General features: G+C 34.8%; 1 protein-coding gene across 1 annotated transcript; it reads left to right on the top strand.

Moving 5' to 3' along the window:
• Positions 1 to 2,016: 2,016 nt before the first annotated feature.
• Tma16 (translation machinery associated 16 homolog) lies at positions 2,017 to 19,356 on the top strand. The gene is made up of 7 exons (XM_005329274.5): positions 2,017 to 2,177; positions 9,755 to 9,867; positions 10,461 to 10,498; positions 11,777 to 11,861; positions 12,996 to 13,144; positions 16,382 to 16,424; positions 17,897 to 19,356. The coding sequence occupies exons 1-7, from the start codon at positions 2,175 to 2,177 to the stop codon at positions 18,075 to 18,077; spliced, it is 612 nt and encodes a 203-aa protein (XP_005329331.1). The 5' UTR covers positions 2,017 to 2,174; the 3' UTR covers positions 18,078 to 19,356.
• Positions 19,357 to 20,079: the final 723 nt, after the last annotated feature.

Here is a 20,079-nt window from a genome sequence, read left to right on the forward strand (position 1 = left end):
ACCATTCTCAAAGGAACAAAAATTAAACAAAATTGAGATTTTACAATAGTGATACTGGAATCAAGAAACAAAGAAATATTGTATTTGGGTTTAAAAACAGATTCTGCATCTGGGGTTCAAACAACTTCAGATGGAGAATGTTAGGAAAAATTGTGTCTGTGTCGAACATGAACTTTTTCTTCTTGTTCCCTAAACAATACTATTTACATAGAATTTATATTGTATTAGAAATTATAAGCCCACCTACAGAATATTTAAAACATATGGGAAGATGTGGGTAGATTATATACAAATACTTTGCCATTTTATATAAGAGACTTAAGCATCCACAGATTTGGGTATCCACTTGCAAACATAAAGTGTGTATAAAATGTAATGTGGAATGTAAGGAATAATTATAAAATAAACATCAAACTCACCACCACCTAGGTTAAGAAATACTGCTGTTTATCTATTAAAGTCTCAGTAAAAATGTAGTATAATTTATTTTTATATGAATGGAATTATACTTACATATATATTTCTGTATACTTCTTTATATTATGGTTAAAAATTTATCCATGGTTTAAAATAGCTGTAATTTGTTCACTTTTTGCTATATAAAATTTACTATAATAGATGTTTCAAGTCTTCTGTTAATGAACAATTAGTTTTTATTTCAGTCTGGGCTGTTATGAACAGCATGGCTAAAGAGGATACTGTCGTTGTGAACAATGCTGCTATCCTTGTATGTATATTCTGAGAGGCATATGTTGGAGTTCTTCTAGGTTATGTATGTGGAAATATGTATACTCTACAGATTGTAGACATTTTAAATATCTAGATAATGGTGAACTGTTTTCCAATGTAGTTCAATAAGTTTGCTCTTTGAGGTCAGGAACAAAAGAATGCTCATTACTATTACTATTTATAATCCTATCTTATTAAGAAAATGCTGTTCAATTCTGATTCATGAGTGTTTGTAAGATCTAAAAAAAAAAAGGCCAGGTGCGGTGGCGCAGGCTTGTAATCCCAGCTGCTAAGGAGGCTCAGCAAAAGTTAGGCGCTAAGTAATTCAATGAGACCCTGCTTCTAAATAAAATAACAAAATAGGGCTGGGGATGTGGCTCAGTGGTTTAGTGTCCCTGAGTTCAATCCCCTACATCTCCCCCTGCCCCCCCCAAAAAAAAACCCCAAAAAGCTAGGCTTCAAATTTTAATGTGGAAAGATATTTGATTATGGTACTACTTAAGTTTTCTACTCTTTTGTGTTGGTTTTGATAGGTCATATATTTTTGTTAGAATTGCTCCTCTTTACCAAATTTGAAACTGAATGGCATACATTTGCATATAAGATCATCTTCTGTTTACATAAATCTGAATCGATTTCAGTTGTTTCAAATTTGATCTTAGTGAATTGGGTCTCCTCTCATTCTTTTTTTTTTTTCTTATTTTCCTTTCTCCTCTTCTTCCTCTTTTCCTTCTACTTCTTCTCCTTTATGCCCAATCAGAATATGAACTGAGGGCAGGAACACTGACAGAATATCCTCAGTGCCTGGCATACAGTAGGCATTCCATAAATGTTTATTCCGTGAACTTATTGTCTATGGAATTGTAACCTGGTGGGAGAAAACGTTAAAACTGGGCTGGAAGGGGCCTTGAATATGAGGTAGGTTTGAGGCTTTGTGGGAATAAACCAGGAATCAGGTGGAGAAAGCTTTGCCCAAGGTAATCCAGCCCAGGGAACAACTTCCAAGGCGTCCCAGAGGCTGGAAGCCTCCCAGGAGGCCGGGCATTTGCAGAGCTGGGGCGCGGGCCAACGCCTCCTGAGAGGAGTCCAGCCTCTGGGATGCGGAGTCTACTTAGTAAGGGGAACTGTCTTGAAATCCACGGCGTGGGGATGAGCGCCTGGCCACGGTCACCCACCCACCACAAGCGGCCTGCCCCGCAGACACCGGGGAGGGCTGTTCACTCCGCTAGAATTTGAAAGTTAAGCACGGGCGGAAAAGACTCGGTCTCAGTTTCCGGGGACGTTTTAGAGGAACGCACCCGCCCTTCCTCTTCCGGTCCGTCCCCCACAGCTCCCGGGATCCCACGTGTGTTCAGCCTGGAGTATCCGCGTGTGCTGCTGCGGCTGTGGTTAGTGATTGACGGATCTGGAGTGCGGAGGCTCTCCGCGGCCTCCTGGACGTCACCATGGTGGGCCCCTTCCCAGTTTCCTGAGCCCTGTCGGTCGGTTCCCTGGAAGTCTCCGGTGTGGCGCAACGGGGCGGGGGAGGAAGCTAGCGATTACTTAGGGTGAGGGAGCCCGGGGAGCTGGCCCGGAGAGGCGTCCAGGCCCCGCGCCCCCGTCACAGTGTTGGTAGGCTTTCCTCCGGCTGTGCCTGGTGCCCGGCTCCTTCCTCGTCGCTTCCCCCGGGGGAAATCCCGCGCCTTTGTATTGTAGCTGCTGTGTGGTGGACACGAGTGGACCCGCCAGCCCTCTTCTCTGCCCTGAGCTTAGTCGCCTCTCCCAACTTAGCCACCCTCTCCCGCCCCCCGCGCCTGCCCTTCGTTAGGGCCCAGAAGCTGTTTTGTTTTTGTTAAAAACTTCAGTAGATATAATTTATGAGTATTCACAAAACACGATTAGGTATAAAGGTGAACAACATAAGGAACTCTCTCACTCATTTTCGTGCTCCTTTCCACGAACCTATCACATACAGGAACCCCTTAGAAGTAAAGAGCATGTAGATTTTATAATTTTATTTTTTACTTTCTTTACAGGTACTACCTGTGTTTGTGTTCCACAACAGTATGTTTTCCGCTTGCTGTGTTCTTGAGATTCATTCCTAAATAGGAACATGTTTTATAGACATATTAATAAGTAAGGAACGTATACGTTATCCAGTTAGTTTTTAATAAAAGAACAATTTAAAAATTTTATACTAGTGAAAAGTTATATTCTGGCCACAGTGTTTTTTTTTTTTTTTTTGTCCTTTCTTTGTTCCTTCTTGCCTTTTTTGTGTCAGTCACTTTTGTCTGTCTGATCTGTTATCCTTTTGCTTTAGATAGTGTGTATTTGTGTAAATTCAGCCTGTTGGCTAACATGTTTATCTCTTTCCAATCCTTTATAATTTTTCAGAATGGAACATTAAAGCAATTCCATGTTATTGTGTGGTAGCTAAGAGGTTGATTAGCATTTGAATTGTTAACTTTGACAATTAGAACTTCAGTTTGCCAATATATAGAAATACATTGCCTTGGCATAGACGCGGAAAAAAAAAAGTGGCATATAAATATATTTTCTTTGGTATATTTCTGGCCCTGCCATTTTTCTTGATAACATCAGTGCTTCTCCTGTCAGTACAGCTCAGAATGTGGCTTCACCTCAGAATGCTTGACACCTGTGATTTTTCAGGAAATTATTTAACTCTGTTAAATTGGGATGGCAGTAGCTTCTACCTCATAAAAATGTTGTGAAAATAAATATAAAGTACTTAGCCCTATACTGGCACTTAGTAAACGTTAGTATTGTTATGAACTTTAGTAATAAAAGTAAATAATAACAGCACAGCTTTTATTGTTCACTTTTGTTACTTTGTTCATTTATATTCTGACTCTTTCCTAGAGTTGTGCATTTTTTTTTTTAGAGAGAGAGAGAATTTTTTTAATATTTGTTTTTTAGTTTTCGGTGGACACATCTTTTTTTATTTTTATGTGGTGCTGAGGATGGAACCCAGCACCCTGCACATGCCAGGCAAGCGCGCTACCCGCTTGAGCCACATCCCCAGCCCCAAGTTCATATCTTTTGTAAGATCAAACTAATGTAACTACATGAAGAATCTTTTTCAGTTAAGCCATCCCACTCAATATTTCTTTATTCTGTCTAGTTTCTATGGTTTTCTTTATTCTGTTCCTAGTGGTTTTAATTTTGGTTTGTGCAATGATGCAAAACATTCATTGATATACACCTCTTTCACATAAGCTTGTTATTAAATTTAAGTGTGCTTTTAGGGTTTTTTCCCCTAGCTAGGTTATAAACCACTGAAAAGTGTGACATTATCCTCCATTGATTTATCATATTTATTCCTATAATATCTGGCCATTAAACACTAATGACTGCCTACAAATTCCTTGATAGCAGGAATTTTGTGCTGTAAGTCTCACCCCTGTGAATGTTAGCTGTAACAAAAAATCAGCTTTCTGGTAATGGAAACTTGCTCCCGAAACTTAATAAAAGTAAAAAATATTAATGAATATCAACCTTGTATACCAACCATTTTTCAAATAACATCATATGCACATGGCTTCTTAAAAAAAAAGTGGTTGTGAAAAGTGTATTTTTTATTACTGCCGTAAAGAATTCATATAGATTTATAGATTTAGTAACTTAAAACTACAGATTCATTTTCTTATATTTCTGGAGGTCTGAGGTGCAAAACTGAGTCTCACTATAATCAAGGTGTTGGCAGGTTTATTTTCCTGGTTTGTTTCATTTCCTAGAAGTTATCTACATTTTTTAACTCCTGGCTCCTTCATTTTCAACACCACGAGCATCGTATCTACAAATCTTCCAGTAAAGATCCATGTCCTCTAACAGTGATCTTCCTGCCTCCTTTTTATAAGAGCCCTTAGGATTTTAATGAGCTCACATGGATAATTCAGGATAATCTCCCCATCTCAAGATTCTTAATTGCATCTGCAAAGTATTGCCATGTGTAGTAATCACATTTTCCCAGGAATTTGGACATGGACATGTTTGACATGGGATGAAGAGGCAGAGCACTATTTGCCTACTATACAAAATAAATTTTCCTCCAACTCTGTTGCCTACTACTCCAGTTGAACTGAGAAACAAGCAGTGTTATTAGCTCTTAGCTATCCATTCAGGTATTTTATATGCATATGGCAGTGTGTATGTCCTCTAACCCTTTTTTTATATAAATAGTGTAATAGACACATTCCTGTGCCCCTTGCTTTTTTTTTTGGTCTTACTTGATTTTAGAGAGCAGTCCATGTTAGTAAATAGATGCTATGATTTGAATGTGTTCCTCAGAAGTTACTGTGTTGGAACCCAGATTGCTCTATGTGACTGTGTTGGGGGACCTAGATAGGAGATGTTTGGATCATGGAGCAGAGCCCTCTTTAATAGATTGATGCCTTTTTCACCCAAATGGCTTAGAAATGGGTTGGTTGTCCTCGGAGTTCAGCCCCTTTTCTTTCTGGGATGTACTCTTGTTGTGTATTCTCTTTCTCCTCTTCTCACTTCCATCATGCTAAGAAGCAGCAGGAGGCCCTCACCAGAAGCAGCTGTCTCATCTTGGATTTCCCATCCTCCAGTACTGTGAGCCTAAATAAGCTTTTTTTCTTTTGTAAATTTTCCATTCTCAGGTATCCTGTTATGAGAATAGAAATTGAACTAAAGCACTTGGTTTTTAAACAGCTACCATTCCATTGTTTGCTTTTACTGAAATTTATTTAAACTGATCCCTGATGGAACTTTAAACTGTTCCCATTCCTTTGCTGCTGTAGACACCGTAATACTGCTGCATTGATATTATTTTTTCCATTTGTACATGTGTAAATATGTCTATAAAATAATTAATAGAAGTAGAATTCCTTGGTCAAAAACTCACTTTTGTCTTGACAAATTGCTCTCTAGAGGACTACCAGTTTATACCCCACTGGTTTGTGAGAGTCCCAGTTTAACCACATGCTCACATATGCAAAGCTAATCATTTTTTATCTTTGTCAGTCTTAATAATTCCAGTTTTTAAATGTTTTAACTTAAGTTTCTTTTAAATTAAACCACATGTCAATTGAAACATTTAAAAAACTTTTTTACTCTATTGTTTGTTTGTTTTGGTTTGTTCTAATTTTTGTTTTAGATTTTCAGTCTTTTTCTTTTAATCTTGCAGCTTTGTAGTTACGAATTTTAAATTTTTATGTAGTTGGAGTTGTTATTTTCTTTTAGTCTTATGGATTTTATGTAATGTTTAAAAAGATCTTATTCTGAAATTTAATCTGCATTTTTTTTCTAGGACTCACATTATTTCATGTTTTGTGCTTATGTATGACCTATGAGGAGCTTAGAATATGGACTGATATACCAATTTTTTAAGAAATTATATGCTTTTTACTTTATTTACATTTTTTGAGTACTTGAAATATTTAACAGTAATCTGAAATATGAACTCACAGAAGATGCTCCCTCCTTCCCTTCAAAAAAAGCTCAACTAAGCTTTTGTGATATAGAGAAAGAATTGTTATCAAATAGTATTTATATTGTCTTATTTTACTACATAATATGGACTTTAAAATTTTATTTTGTTAATAATGTCTGTGTTCAGACTCTTGAATTTGGCTTTAGAAGTATTGATTATTTCCTATGGTAAAGTACATTTGGAGTTCCAAAAGTTGATTTGCAACTCAAATATCCTAATGTCCAAGAAATTTGGAATTTTTTTATCCAGTTTGTATTTCTTGATCTAGGTTTTCAGCCTATATGTGTGTTGCAGTCCTGATGGTTGATGAATTGCTTTCAATAAGACAGTGCCTTCATCCTTGCTGTGTAATTTGATTGTCAGTGAAAAAGACAGTGCCTTTTACAGGGACTGGGACACATCTATTATTCACCTAAGTGTGTATAGGTCACCTATCACCCTGCTCATTTTCATTGTCAGGGCAACATGACAGAAAATTGGTTTCCCCAGGAGCAATTAAATAGAAATAATCTTTTCAGACTGACTTAGACTTTCACTGCTTTGTAGGTTAACATTTTATTGAGGTTTACCTCAGTTTTTTTCTGTCAAAGCATTTTTAATTTTAATGTACTGAAAAATATGAAAATGCTTTGAAATGCAAATCTTGCACATATTTCTTTGCCTTGTTATATATTCATATCATGCCTTGAGGAAACCTCATAAATAAATTACTATAAGGAATCCATAAACTACAATGAGTCAGAATATGTGTTTAGTTTTGTGTACTTTCTTTGTGCTAAGTCTTGGAGGTTCTTTAACTGAAAAACTTTGAGGATATTTTCATACTCAGAAGAATATCAAACTTTTTTTCTAATGAAAGTTTTTGACTCTTCAAAGGAAATTTTTTGTGGACTTACATATATCACTGAAACCTTCCTAACTATATTAGTTGTTAAGTTATAACAGTTTCATAGAGTTTATCTTTTTTCCTTAAGATTTGTGACCCTTTTCACTGTTTTAAAATAAAGCATTTTATTGATTATGATGTATATGAGATGAAGATTTTTTTTCAAACAGTGCTTGTTTTATTTTTTTCACATTAGTTACTATCTTCTGTGTATAGAAGTTATTCTAAAATTTAGTGGCTTAAAATAATATTTGTAGCTGGGCATGGTGGTGCATGCCTGTATTTCAGGCAGCCTCAGTGACTTAGGCCCTAAGCAATTTAGCAAGATGCTCTCTGAAATAAAAAATGAAAAGGATTGGGGATGTGACTCAGTGGTTAAGTGCTCCTTAATTCAATCCCAATACTTTTTTTTTTTTTAATCTCACAGTTCTTGTGGGTGGGAAGTAATCGAATGTGGCCTTCCTGAGTCCTGTGCTTCAAGGTTTCTCATGGTCAATCACTTGGGGCTGTGGGACATAACTAGGGAGGATGCACTTCAAAGCTCACTAACATGGTTCTTGGTAGGGTTCAGCCCCTCCTGCATTGTTGGACTCAGTTCTATTCTGGCTGTTGGCCTGAGGCCTTTATCAGTTATGCCATGTGGGCCTGTCCATAGGGCAGCTTACTATATGACACCTGGTTTCCATGAGAGAAAGCCAAGTGAGAAGACAGAAGCCAGAGTCCTTTCATACCCTAATCTTGGAATTGACATTTACCAAATGCTGTTCTTAAAGTGAGTCACTAGGTCCAGCCCACACTCAAAGGGAAGGGATTATATAAGGACATGAACATCAGGAAGTGGGTTTCTTTGGAGATCATCTTAGAGGCAGCCTACCACATGTTCCAAATTTTTATTTGATTCATGTTTGGTAGGTAGACTTCATGCTTGAAAAAATTGTTATCAAAAAAGAAAAAAGAAAAATTGTTATCACACCTCCCCTTCTCTGTTCTACTCCCCAGATGTGAAGAGAACATATATGCAAAAGAATATATCTTCTATGGTTTTTTGATGATTTTACTCTTACTTACCTGTGCCTGTAGCCAACTTCCAGTTATACCCTGTGTTTCAGACTTGCACATATCTTCTCTGGTGAAAGTTTTCAAGAAATGAGAACATTCAGTGCCTATTTGTTAGAAGAATGAATACAGGTGTGAATGAGGAATTAATTTTCATTTTAAATAATCCTGCCAAGGGAGTTTTAAAAGAAAGTGATTTTGAGCTGCGTCTTATCAAAGGACAAGGAAGGGAATGGATTTTGAGGTAACAAGAAATGCAGTCTCAAGAAGTTATAATATTCATGGTATATCTGGAATGGTGAAAACTTCAGTAAGAATGGGGAAAAAGATCTTTTGTGAAGGAGTGTGATTAATGCTGGAGAAGCAGGTTGAGGATAAATTGTTTTCCATGCCAAAGATTTAGGACCAAACTGTGAGCCAGTGGAGCTCTTTAAGCAAAGAATGAGAATTTTACTAGATTAGTGTTTTAGAAAGAGAAGTTCTGTGACTTCTTTGAAAAGGGACTGGCAGGAAGACCCTAAAGAGCATCCTAATCATGAGAGATCATGAGAGTTGAACTAAGGCAATTGACAGTAATTTTGAAAGAAGATTCTGAAGATTCTTGGCATTTTGTTAAGAGACCTTCAGTTGTTTGAGACCTTCAGTTGTCTCCTAATATATTTTTTTCTATAGTAGTTACATTTTTTTGTCAAGAATTAAATAATATAATAATTTCCTCTCTATATATAAACACTGTGACTAAGTTTTGATCATTAGGATGTTAACAAAACAATCTGCAACTTCCCAAATCATGCTCTTACAGGAAAAGAGTTTGAATTCTGAATTTTCTTTCTAAATTCTCACTAGCTGCAGGTAGACTTGGCATTAAGCCATCTTAGACAGTGTAAGAAGTTATAACCTAAGCCTAGATCTCTGAGGGTTTTTGGGGGCAAAGCCTCCAGCACCTGCTTTTAACAGGGAGAACTAAACTTTGTTGGAGATAAGATATTATTATTTTGGGTTTCTATTATAGAGAGCCAAACCTGATTCCTTAATTATATTGGTAGGATAAGACTTAGGATTTTATACTAATGATAACAGACATATAGTTTGGAGGACCGAATGAATTGTAACCTTGTTAATTGGTATGAGGCTTGAGTGAGAAACTAATTTTGGATTTGCTGATTTTGAGAGGGAAAATATTTGGATGTACTGATTTTGAGATAGCTTCTATTATTTATTAATAATAATCTGCAAGACCATAAGGCCAGCTTTGATTTTGCTTGATTCACTGCCCACTCTCTTCCATGTGCAACTTCTACAAACTCTCACAAATATCCTGTGTTCCTCTACCGCTAGTCATCCTGTAACACAGATCTCCAGCCTGAATCTCCTTGCTATCTGTATTCTCTGTACATATTTTTCAGATGAATGATTGAAGAAAAGAGTTTACTGCCCTGATCATGCCTTTTTAATTGTCTTACATGGTTAGAACATATCATATCTCTTATCCCAGAAACAGCCTGCTAGAATGATTATGTTTCTGACTCACTGTATTTCTATTACATTATTGTTAAAATTAATTTCACCAAAGAATTGACTAGAGTCAATGTAACTGACTATACATGCCATGTGTTCCTACATTTTAGCCTAAAGTACCAAAGGGAAGAAGTACAGGACAGGAAAAAAAAGTCATCCATCCATATAGTAGAAAAGCAGCTCAAATTACGAGAGAGACCCACAAACAAGATAAGAAAGAAAAGTGAGTGTCTTTTCATTATTTGTGTCCAAATTGTTCTATGTACAGTAGTATACTTTAATATCTAAAGGTCTCTTGAATGAGTTGAATATTTAGACTCTCAATAGTAGGAGGTATATGTTAATCTACACGGTTTCTGAAAAGAAATGAACCTTTTATGTCACAATTCTTTTCAGATTTATGAATAGTAATCACCTTGTTTTGAGTTTTTTTTGAAATTTAAAAGATATTGCAGTAGTGTATTTTGATCTTGGTGGCAGCAGTTTGATCTTTTGGAGTGTTCATTACTGTTTTGTGCATAAATATTCTGCTTGTCACAAAACCCACCTGAACATCCATAATCCACTCAAATTTTCATTTATATTTTCAAAACTGATTCTATAGTTATAGCTTTCTTTAGTTGTTGAAGAGCTAAAACAAAGTTTCTAAGAACTTTTTCTAGTAAGTTAAATAGAAGCATAGCATTCCATGTTTCTGTGTTAAAGTTAATGTTTTCAGGTGTCAAAAATTTTTCTTTGGGTAGCTTTCTTGTTATTTTTTGCAAATTTAAAATTTTGCTTTGTAAAATTTTTAACAAATATTTCTTTCCTTCCAAGGTTGAAGAATGAAAAGGCCTTACGTCTCAATCTTATTGGTAAATAAAATTACTTAAAATTAAATTACTTAAAATTCTGGCTATCATGAATGTTTATCTTGTACTCTTTTTTAAAAATTTCCTAGTATAATACTGTTTTTATCAGTCTTTTTTAAATGAGACTTGAGTGAAACAAAACAAAATGAAGCAAATCATTAAATATTTAGAATAAGCAATGTTAGTGATTCACCCAAAACTAGTTTGTGCTTATCTGTCGACTTATTTTAGAATTTTTGCTGTTTATCTTGCTGTTTGTTTATTTATTTTTAGTAAAGCTTTATAGTTATAGAGAGTAGTTGGGTTTATCCCAACAAACTCATATATGCATGGAGATCAATTTTAGTTCATGATCCCTCTCTTTGCCCTCGCCTTTTCTTTCCTATCCTCCCTCACCTCTCCCATTCTCCTTCCTCTGTTCTATTAGACTTCCTTTAACTTGCCTATTTATTTATATTTGATTGATTCTTTTTACTTATGCGTAAAGGTGAAATATCCTGTGGTATATTTATGTATGCACGTATCATGATTTTTTTTAAAGAATTGATTCTGCATTGTCTCTCCTTACCCATCCCTCCACTCTACCTCTTGACCTTTTTCTACCTAATCTTTTCTTTATCTTTGTTATCCTATCCTTCCCTCCTCCTTTCCTTTATTTTACTTTAGCTTCCACACATGAGAAAACATTTGACTTTTGAGTTTTTGAGTTTGGCTTATTTTACTTAGTATGATATTCTTCGTTTTTATCCATTTACCAGCAAATGCCATAATTTAATTCTTTTTTGTGACTGAGTAGAACTCCATTTTTTAAAATAAATATAATTTACAGTTTCTTAATCCATTTGTCTGTCAATGAGCATCTGGAATGATTCCATTATTTAGTTATTGTGAATTTGCTATAAATGATCTGGCTGTGTCACTGTAGTATGCTGATTTTATATCTTTTGGGAAAATACCAAGGAGTGGGATAGTTGGGTCATATGGTGGTTCCATACCTAGTTTTCTGAATAATCTCCATACTGCTTTTTGCTTTTTAAATACTTAGAACTTCATAATCTATTAAATCTGCCTGCCTACCTGCCTGTCTTTCTGTGTGGCTTTCTGCCTGCTTGCCTTCTTTTCTGGTTTAATTTGTTTTGCACCCACACAGAACTTTATATTTAGTATTAAAATAAATTTTGGTTCTCTTTGAAGCACTTTGATGTTGAGAATATAATAAACCTCTTTGCTTAAATGATGACTTGTCATGCTAAAAAATATGTTGTTATTTTTAATTTATAGGTGAAAAACTGCAGTGGTTTCAAAATCATCTGGATCCCAAAAAATTGGGGTATTCAAAGAAAGATGCTTGTGAATTAGTTGAAAGGTAAACACTGAGCATATTATAAGCAAAGGGACAGAATAGGAGATTCTTTAATCTTGTTCTTAGAGACAGAGCTCTGACCTGGGATTGTGAATAAGCAAATAGACGTTGTTATCAGAAAGACTTTAGATTTGTATCCTAGCTTGGCCCCTTTAGTAGGTTTGTAGTCTTTCTGGGCCTCAGAGTAATAGTCAGCCCTATTTCTTAGGATATTAGGGGTTTCCTGGAGGTGTCATTTACCTTGGCACTCACAGATGGGGATTAATAGACCATCATAAGGTGGTTTGAAAGGCATCTAGCTCAAGAGAATAATATCTAAAAAGCCCAGAGGTGACAGCAAAGATGACACATGCAGTGACCTGCCAGACATTTTAACACCCAATGAAGTAACAAGTTTAAGGAGGGAAGTGTGGTTGTTGTAATAAGTAACAACTGTCTTAGGAGAGACCTCATGTGTCTCATGTAAGTTTGGACCTTATCTAAGAGCATTAGGAGGCATGGAGAGCTTTTACAGAAAGCACCTGAACTAAATTTCAGGAAGGTCACAGTTATGAGAATAAGGTAATACAGAGAAGGACACATGGCTTTGGTCAGGATGTAGGTAGTCCAGTCAAAAGATGATAGTGGCATCTGACTGGTATGATAAAGAGAAATGAAAAGATTCCAGAGATGTGAAGAATGTGGAAATCTTAGTCTTTAGTGAAAACTTATATGTAGAATGAAAGGGAAAGAGGAGCCAAGCAGAATGCCTGCATACTTTGCTTGGACAGCTATATGAATGATCATAACTGTTCCCTCAAGTAGGGAGCCCAAGAGATGGAGCAGGTAGTGGGTGATGGGCAGGGACAGGGTGATGACAAGTTTGGGGTTTTAAAAGTGAAGCTACTAGGGGACATCTAAATAGACCTGGACAATAGATAGTTGAATACGAGAGGCCTTAATTCAACAGATAATAGGCTGTGGTTTGGTTGATGAAGTGAAGGATATGGTCAAGTTATCCAGGGAAAAGTTTAAAAGGTTTGAGGACATGAGGAACTCTGAGGAATATAAAAATGTAAAGGACATCTGAAAGCTAGAGGTTTAGTTTTAAATGAACTAATATGAGCCCAAATTCAAATCATTTTTATATTTTTATAGGTATTTAAATAGATTTAGCAGTGAGCTGGAGCAGATCGAGTTACATAACAGCATCAAGGACAGGCAAGGAAGGCGGCACTTTTCCCGGGAAACAGTTATCAAGCAGACGATGGAGCGGGAGAGACAGCAGTATGAAGGATATGGCCTTGGTATGTGCTCTATGCTTTTTCTTTCTAAAATAATAATGGTATCAGATTTGTAATTTATTTCAAAGGTTGAATTTTATTTTTTCTATTGATTTAGTTTGATTTCCTTTTCTATGTGTATAGAAAAATCTTTAGGTTCATTTTTCCCCTGTATTCCCAACAAAACTCAGTTGTGTGACAGTGACATACTGTCTTTCTAGTGTGATTATAATGTTTTTCTTTCCTTTTCAGTGTGTACCTAATTTGTTTTGTTATAAGGGTGCTACTAGTCCATCTCCAGCTGTATCTAATTGGAATAGATACTATGTTCTTTTCCAATTCTTGTTTCATCTAGCTCTACATTTAATCATCCTTGAACAACTTTAGAAATCAAAATTTGTTTCTTTGAATTGTATCCTGTCTAGTTAATTCATAAAGATCAGTATGTTATTACTTTGGTAACTCTGTGGTCAGAAAATCACTTAGTAGAAGAAGATGCTAAGACTTGCAAAACCACAAATTGGTGATTACCCAAAGGCTGCATGGCCGGAAAATAGTATTTAATTAGCTTATTAATTGTCATTTTTAAGTAGAGGGGGAATAATAGCTGATGATTTCAACTGGATAAATACAGATTTCTGACTTCTTTTAAAAAAAACCAGATAATCTGTTAGCATCATCTGTGGGAGTAGATTAGCAGCTATCTCTCCTGGACCTTGGCATATATTTAAAAGTTTGCTGTGGCCCTCACCCTTACTTCATAGGTCTTACCTGGTCCCACTAAGCATTTGTGTTACAAGGCTTTACTTGGAAGGTATATTAAGTGAAATATTTAATAGCAAAATTAAGTTTTTAAGTTTTCATGAAAACAGGATCCTAAGCAAATTGTTCTGTGGGTAATACTAGAAACTCTGCAGTGGGTGGCAGTCCTATTTCATTCCTGAAAATTTTTATAACTGAAAAAGCAACAGAGAATAGCTGTAGAACTAGATAGAGCCAGACTTAAGTCCTTATAGCCAACTGTATAACAGCGGGCAAGTTATTTAACAGGTTGTTAAGCCTCAAGTTAAAAATAGAACAGATAGTATTACCAACTTCCTAGGTTGTTCCAAAGTTAAGTAAGATTTAATTAATGAAAGTGACTGACATAGTACTTAATAAAAGAGAGGGTGGCAGAGAGCTTCAGATAGTCCTATGTCTTTTTTTTTTTTAACTTAAGTAGTTACCTTCTAAGACCATAGAATTAGACTCCATTTCCTTGTTTTTAATTTTCTTCTTTTAAAATTTCATTTATTTATTTAACTATACTGGGGATTGAACCCAGTTTTGCTCTAACACTGAACTACATCCATAGCTTGTTTGTATTTTATTTTTTTAATTTGAGACAGAGCCATACCAAGTTGCTGAGACTGTCCTTGAACTTGGCATTCTCCTGCCTCAGCCTTCCAAGTTTCTGGGATTACATACGTACTCCACTATAACTGGCTTTTTTGGAACCTATTTTAACTTGACTTTGTCCCTACCACTCAACCAAAAGTACCAGCAACTGATGACCTTCAGGTTGCTAAGACAAAATAGTTGTTGCACTGGACTTATATCAGCATTTGATGCAAAACAAAACTTATTTTTTTGCATACTTTTTATCTGGTATAGAAGACCCTGAGCTTTTCTCATTCTCCCGTTCTCCCTAGGTGACTGGTCATAACTTTTTGCTAAGCTGAATCTCTTCATCCTAACCAACTAAAAGTTTCTTCATATCCAACTTACTTCTCTTTTCTATATACCCCATTTTTTAGTTAATCTCGTTTAGATCCATGAGTTTAAATCCCATCTAAATGCTGATAACTTCGATATACATATGGTCAACCTTATCTTGTCCCCAGATCTATCAAACTTGGATATTTCAAACTCTCTACTTGAAGGTCTTATAGGAATCTCAAAAAATGACATTAGAAAGCAAAAGCCTGCTTTTCTCCTAAAACTTACGCCTCCTACAAGTTCCACATTTTAATCATTGGTATCACCACTTGCCCACTTGCTCAGATTAGAAACTCTGGAGTCCATTTTCATAGTTCATATCCAACCCATTAGCAGAATATATTTTTAATCTTACGGCTTTTGCCTGTACTACCACCATCTCCCTAGTTCAAACTACCTTTATCTCCACTGTATAATTATTTACTCCCTTTTGGTCTCTGCTGCTAATCATTCCCCTTATAGTCTGTTCAATATGTGGCAGCTTGATTAATTAGCAGAAATTAGCAGAGTCCATCCAAGTAAAACATATCCTGGTGATAGCGACAGTGCTAGAGCTTAGATCCAGTGCTCTTCTGACTATACCCCGTGCTTCTTCCAGAATCAGGGAGCATAGCTGGTGAAAGAAGCCTTGTGAATTCTGACTAGTTTGCAAGTGTGTAGAAACATGTGGACAGATTGTCTCCAGAAGTCTGTTTCATAAATTTTGAGAAGACAAAATATGAACACCTTTTCTCCCTTTGCTCCCTGGTAATGTAACTGTTTCTGACTCATTTTATTAGGATCCTGTTTTTTTAAAAATTAATTTACACCTAACACCTAGTCCCTCATCCTCTTTACTTTCTGAAAATGTAATAAAAGACAATGTACAGTTGTATCAAACATTTTGGTTTTTATCTTTCTGTTAATTGATACTGCATTTATTTAATATTTTATTACATTGGCTAGATGGGCATTTCAGCAATAAGAGTGAATACATATTAATTTATGATAGCTTTATAATCATGGTAAAGAACTTCCACACATCTAGTTTTTATTAAAAATGGATTTAAATTTTATTGACCTTTTTGAGCATCTATTTGGTTATAGCTTTTCAAACTGTTTTTTATTTTAAATGATGTCCTATTTTAATACTAAATAGTCTTTGCTTTCCTTAGAGAAACTCTACCATGTCATGATTAAGTATGTACTTGAAAAAATTATACTTTTCACCAAGAAAAAATATAAAACATTTCAGCATATTGTTCATAATAGTTTAGTTTAATTTCATAAATTATGTGTTAGGATCTATTACTTAATATTATTTTTCTTAAATCACCTTAAACTAAACTATACTTGCCAGACTTTTTAAGTTAATTATAACAGCGTTTTAAAATTGTGTTTTCCTTTGGATATTCTTGGTATCAATTATTATTTGTTGCATTTGATATAATAAATGAAGAAACTAAAAAATGATGTAATTAAGAGAGAAAATGTCTAATGGCTATAAATTGTTTTCTTTTCCAGAGATCCCAGACATTTTAAATGCAAACAATCTGAAAACTTTTAGGTGAGTGTCTCTTTTATTGTTCCCTGGAAGCTGTATGTAAAATACATGTGACATAACTTCTTCCTTTTCAATTCTAGACATTAGCAATAAAAGAAAATCAGATTTCTTTTTATTAATATTTTCTGTATTTTGTATTTATTTGAAACGTGATATATGCTAAAGTGATAATGACTTACTTTTTCATAATAATTTAATACTTTTCATAATAATTTAATACTGGCTCAGAGTCAAATTCTGAAACTATTCTAGCACCTTCTTTTGGAGAGAAGATAGATACTTAATAGAAAGTGATTTCAGGGGTCTCTCTAATTGTACCCCTTGTAACCAGGGAGAGTGCTAAGTAGGGTTTTAAGTTTTTAATTCTCAAACAGATTCTCTGTCTTTTGAAAATGCTGTTGATTAATCATTTTGATCTTGATTAGCTTAGGTTGATGGGCCTGAAAGTTTTTGTTAATTGAAATGGATAAATTTAAATCCAGGCAAAATCAAATCTAAAATTTGTTCCTTATTTCTGAAACAATGTTTGTTCTGCTTCTTCCAAAGAAAATCATAAATGAAAGAAGAGATGAACATAGTTTGTTAGCATTGCTGATTAGAGTTCAGTTCTTGAAACAGTCCTCATATTGCTCCTAAAATAATTGAACATAGAATTGTCATAGAAAATACTGAGGTTGAAAAATAGAAAAGTACGGGGTAAAGTTGGGAGTTCATAACCCACTTGAATCAAACTGTGAAAGATGATGTATTAAGAACTGTGTAATGTTTTGAACGACCAACAATAAAAAAAAAAAAAAAAAAAAAAAACTGAAAAAAAAAAAAAAGAAAAGAAAAATAGAAAAGTTTCTTTCTTTTTTTTTACATTCTGCTTTAGCACTATTTTTTTTAACCTTTATTATTTATTTATTTATATGAGTGCTGAGAATCAAAACCAGTTCCTCACACATGCTAGTCAAGCTTTCTACCACTGAGCCACAACCTCAGCCCTGAAATTTTTCTCTTAATAACAGTTATTTGATTACTGATTGTTAACTGTAATATATCACATGAAAAGAAAAACCTATCTGGTGTCTATTTGAGAGAGTTGCCAGGGATGACATAGTTTCTGCTTTTGTGATCTTAAGTCATGTATCCTGAGGAAGGTTGGTGGGAAAGTTAGTTTAAGGTGAATAAAGGAATGGAATAGAGCCTTCTTGTAACTTCTAATATTTTGCTGTTTGCTTTTGGTGTTTTGAATATGTGGGATTCCCTGTGCAGACATTGCTACTATAGATGAATGAGAAAATGGAAAAAGCAAGCCTCGGTTCTTGTATGTTGTTTTTTTCCTTGTTCATTTATATTGGTTCTTCCTAGTACACTTGAAATCTGTTGTAAATTTATACACTTTTTTCAGTTATTTTCAGGGTTTTTGAAAATTGACCGTCTCCCTTTCACTTCAACTTCTGCTAACACTTTATATTCTCTCTTTTGTCTAGGGAATGGGATTTTGATCTGAAGAAATTGCCAAACATTAAAATGAGAAAACTCTGTGTTAATGATGCAGTTCCTAAGAAAAGGAAGAAGAAAACTATTTTAACTATAGACAAAAATTTAGAGGAATTGGAACTAAAAGGTGAATCAAATGACTCAGATGAAGAAATGACTCCAGTAGCCTGATTGTCTTGAGTTGAAAATAATTTGAGAGCTTCAAATTACACACACATTAATTATGGTAAATAATTATCTAGACATAAGAATTTGCTATTGAACTCATTGCTTTATAATGAGAGTCCTATTATCAGTTTAAAATATGGTGTTATGATTTTTATTTAAAAATGAAGGTTGCATTTCATTTATATTAAGTTGCTGAAATAGATAAAAGTTGTATTAATCTGTTTTCAGTTGCTATAATGAAATACTCAAGGTTAGGTTACTTATTAAGAAAAGACATTTATTTAGCTCCTGATTTTGGAGGTTGAAAATCCGAAAGTACTGGCTCTGGTAAGGGCCTCTGGCTATGTCACTTCCCAGTGGATGACATCATAATCCATGCAGGAGGGTGTGACAGAAGGTAGTGAGACTGAACACCAGAGAATGGGGAGGGGCCAGTAATGACCTCTCACTAGGCCCATCACTTAAAGGTACTACTACCACCTCTTAACATTACCACACTAAGCACCGCGCTTCTATTATGTGAGCTCTTGAGGGAGACATCCAAAAGTGATCTTTTAAAGACATTTAATCTGAACTTTGTGCAGAGGAAAAGTAATGTGTGAGGACAAAATGTGTTTTGAATTTTTTCCTTATGTGGATTTAGGATTGCCTAATCTCCCAAATGGAGTGAATGTTCAGTAACCTTTTTCCAAGAGGTTCCTGTGGACATTTCTTAAATTGTGATAATAACAAAATTGTGTTAAACCGATTCTTCTCTTAAACATTAAACCTATTTTTTTTCCTTACAAATAGGGAAGAATTTGATAGTGAAGTCATATTCACCAATAGATTATACATTATCATTTATTTTTTTTCTGAGCCAGAAGTAAAGGTTAAAAACAGAAGAGTCTGTCTCTGTGGTTATGTTGATCCCCACACTTAATCTGTATCTTTTGACAAAGAGAATAAATGATTTAGGCTTGCTCCTTTTCATTATATATTATTTTTTGCTTTCTCATTGTGAAAAGTGATGTTTCTAAAAGGTTTAATTGACATATAAGAGTATTTCAAGTGGCATGAAAAACATGGACATATTAGAATTTAGTTATAGAAATTGTTAAACATAAGTATCCTTTAGTGTACTTTTTAAAGGATGTGATATAAATATATTTATTCTCAAGAAAAGGAAAACATTAGTGCATGCGGTTAACTTAATATTAACTGTCTTATTAGCAGTTTTTATGGAGTGTTATAACTTTTTTACTTCTGAAAATTAAAAATAAAATTTAATTCAAAAATTTTACCTTAAAATTCGGATTATTTTTTAGTATGTAATTGATGTCGATTAATTTCAGTAATCTTCATGAAAATGATTTGTGATTATAATTTTTGGAAATTTTCTTTTTTTTTTTTGGTTCATGTACAGTCTCAAAATATTTGTGAAAACTTAGTCATGAACTGCAGTGAATAGTATAAAAACTATTTAAAAGTCCACTCTGTTAGATGAATAACTTGTCAAAGTGGCAGATCATCCTCCCTGACAGATGTTTGTTACTAGTTTTCTTTGCTGTCAATGCAAGCAAGCAAACAAACAAAACCCCACTATCTGCTGGGAATTAAAATAAGAATCTGTTGATGAATAAATGCAACAAAACATGTCATTTGGACAAAGTAGCCTGCATCAACTCATCTTTAGAGTGGTGTTTTTAATCCTGGTCTGCAGAACATGTTTTGTAAAAGTGATAACTTTTGTTTCCTTCATGGAGACCACTTTTAGGTCAGTAGCATATGTTTATAAGAGAGCTTCCACAATCCATAGCTATGGAACACAGTAAAGGTAACTTGCTTTGTGTGTATGTTCTGCCACCCTTTAAAAATGTAAAAACCATTCTTAATTCACGAACAAAGTGGGCCATAAGCTGGATTGACTTGTTGGTCATGTTTGCTGATCCTTGTTTTTTAGTTTTGTTAGGTGCAGGACAGGCTGAATAAATTGTCTGCAGGGCATGCAAGTTTGCTGCAGGAT

The sequence above is a fragment of the Ictidomys tridecemlineatus genome, chromosome 14 (assembly GCF_052094955.1).
Source record: "Ictidomys tridecemlineatus isolate mIctTri1 chromosome 14, mIctTri1.hap1, whole genome shotgun sequence".
NCBI classification, from domain to species: domain Eukaryota; kingdom Metazoa; phylum Chordata; class Mammalia; order Rodentia; family Sciuridae; genus Ictidomys; species Ictidomys tridecemlineatus.

What these genes read in the sequence shown, in the direction of transcription:
- Tma16 (XM_005329274.5), top strand. An exon ending in CTTACGTCTCAATCTTATTG is followed by an intron (nt 10,499 to 11,776) that starts GTAAATAAAATT and finishes TTTAATTTATAG; the next exon opens with GTGAAAAACTGCAGTGGTTT. An exon ending in AACAATCTGAAAACTTTTAG is followed by an intron (nt 16,425 to 17,896) that starts GTGAGTGTCTCT and finishes TCTTTTGTCTAG; the next exon opens with GGAATGGGATTTTGATCTGA.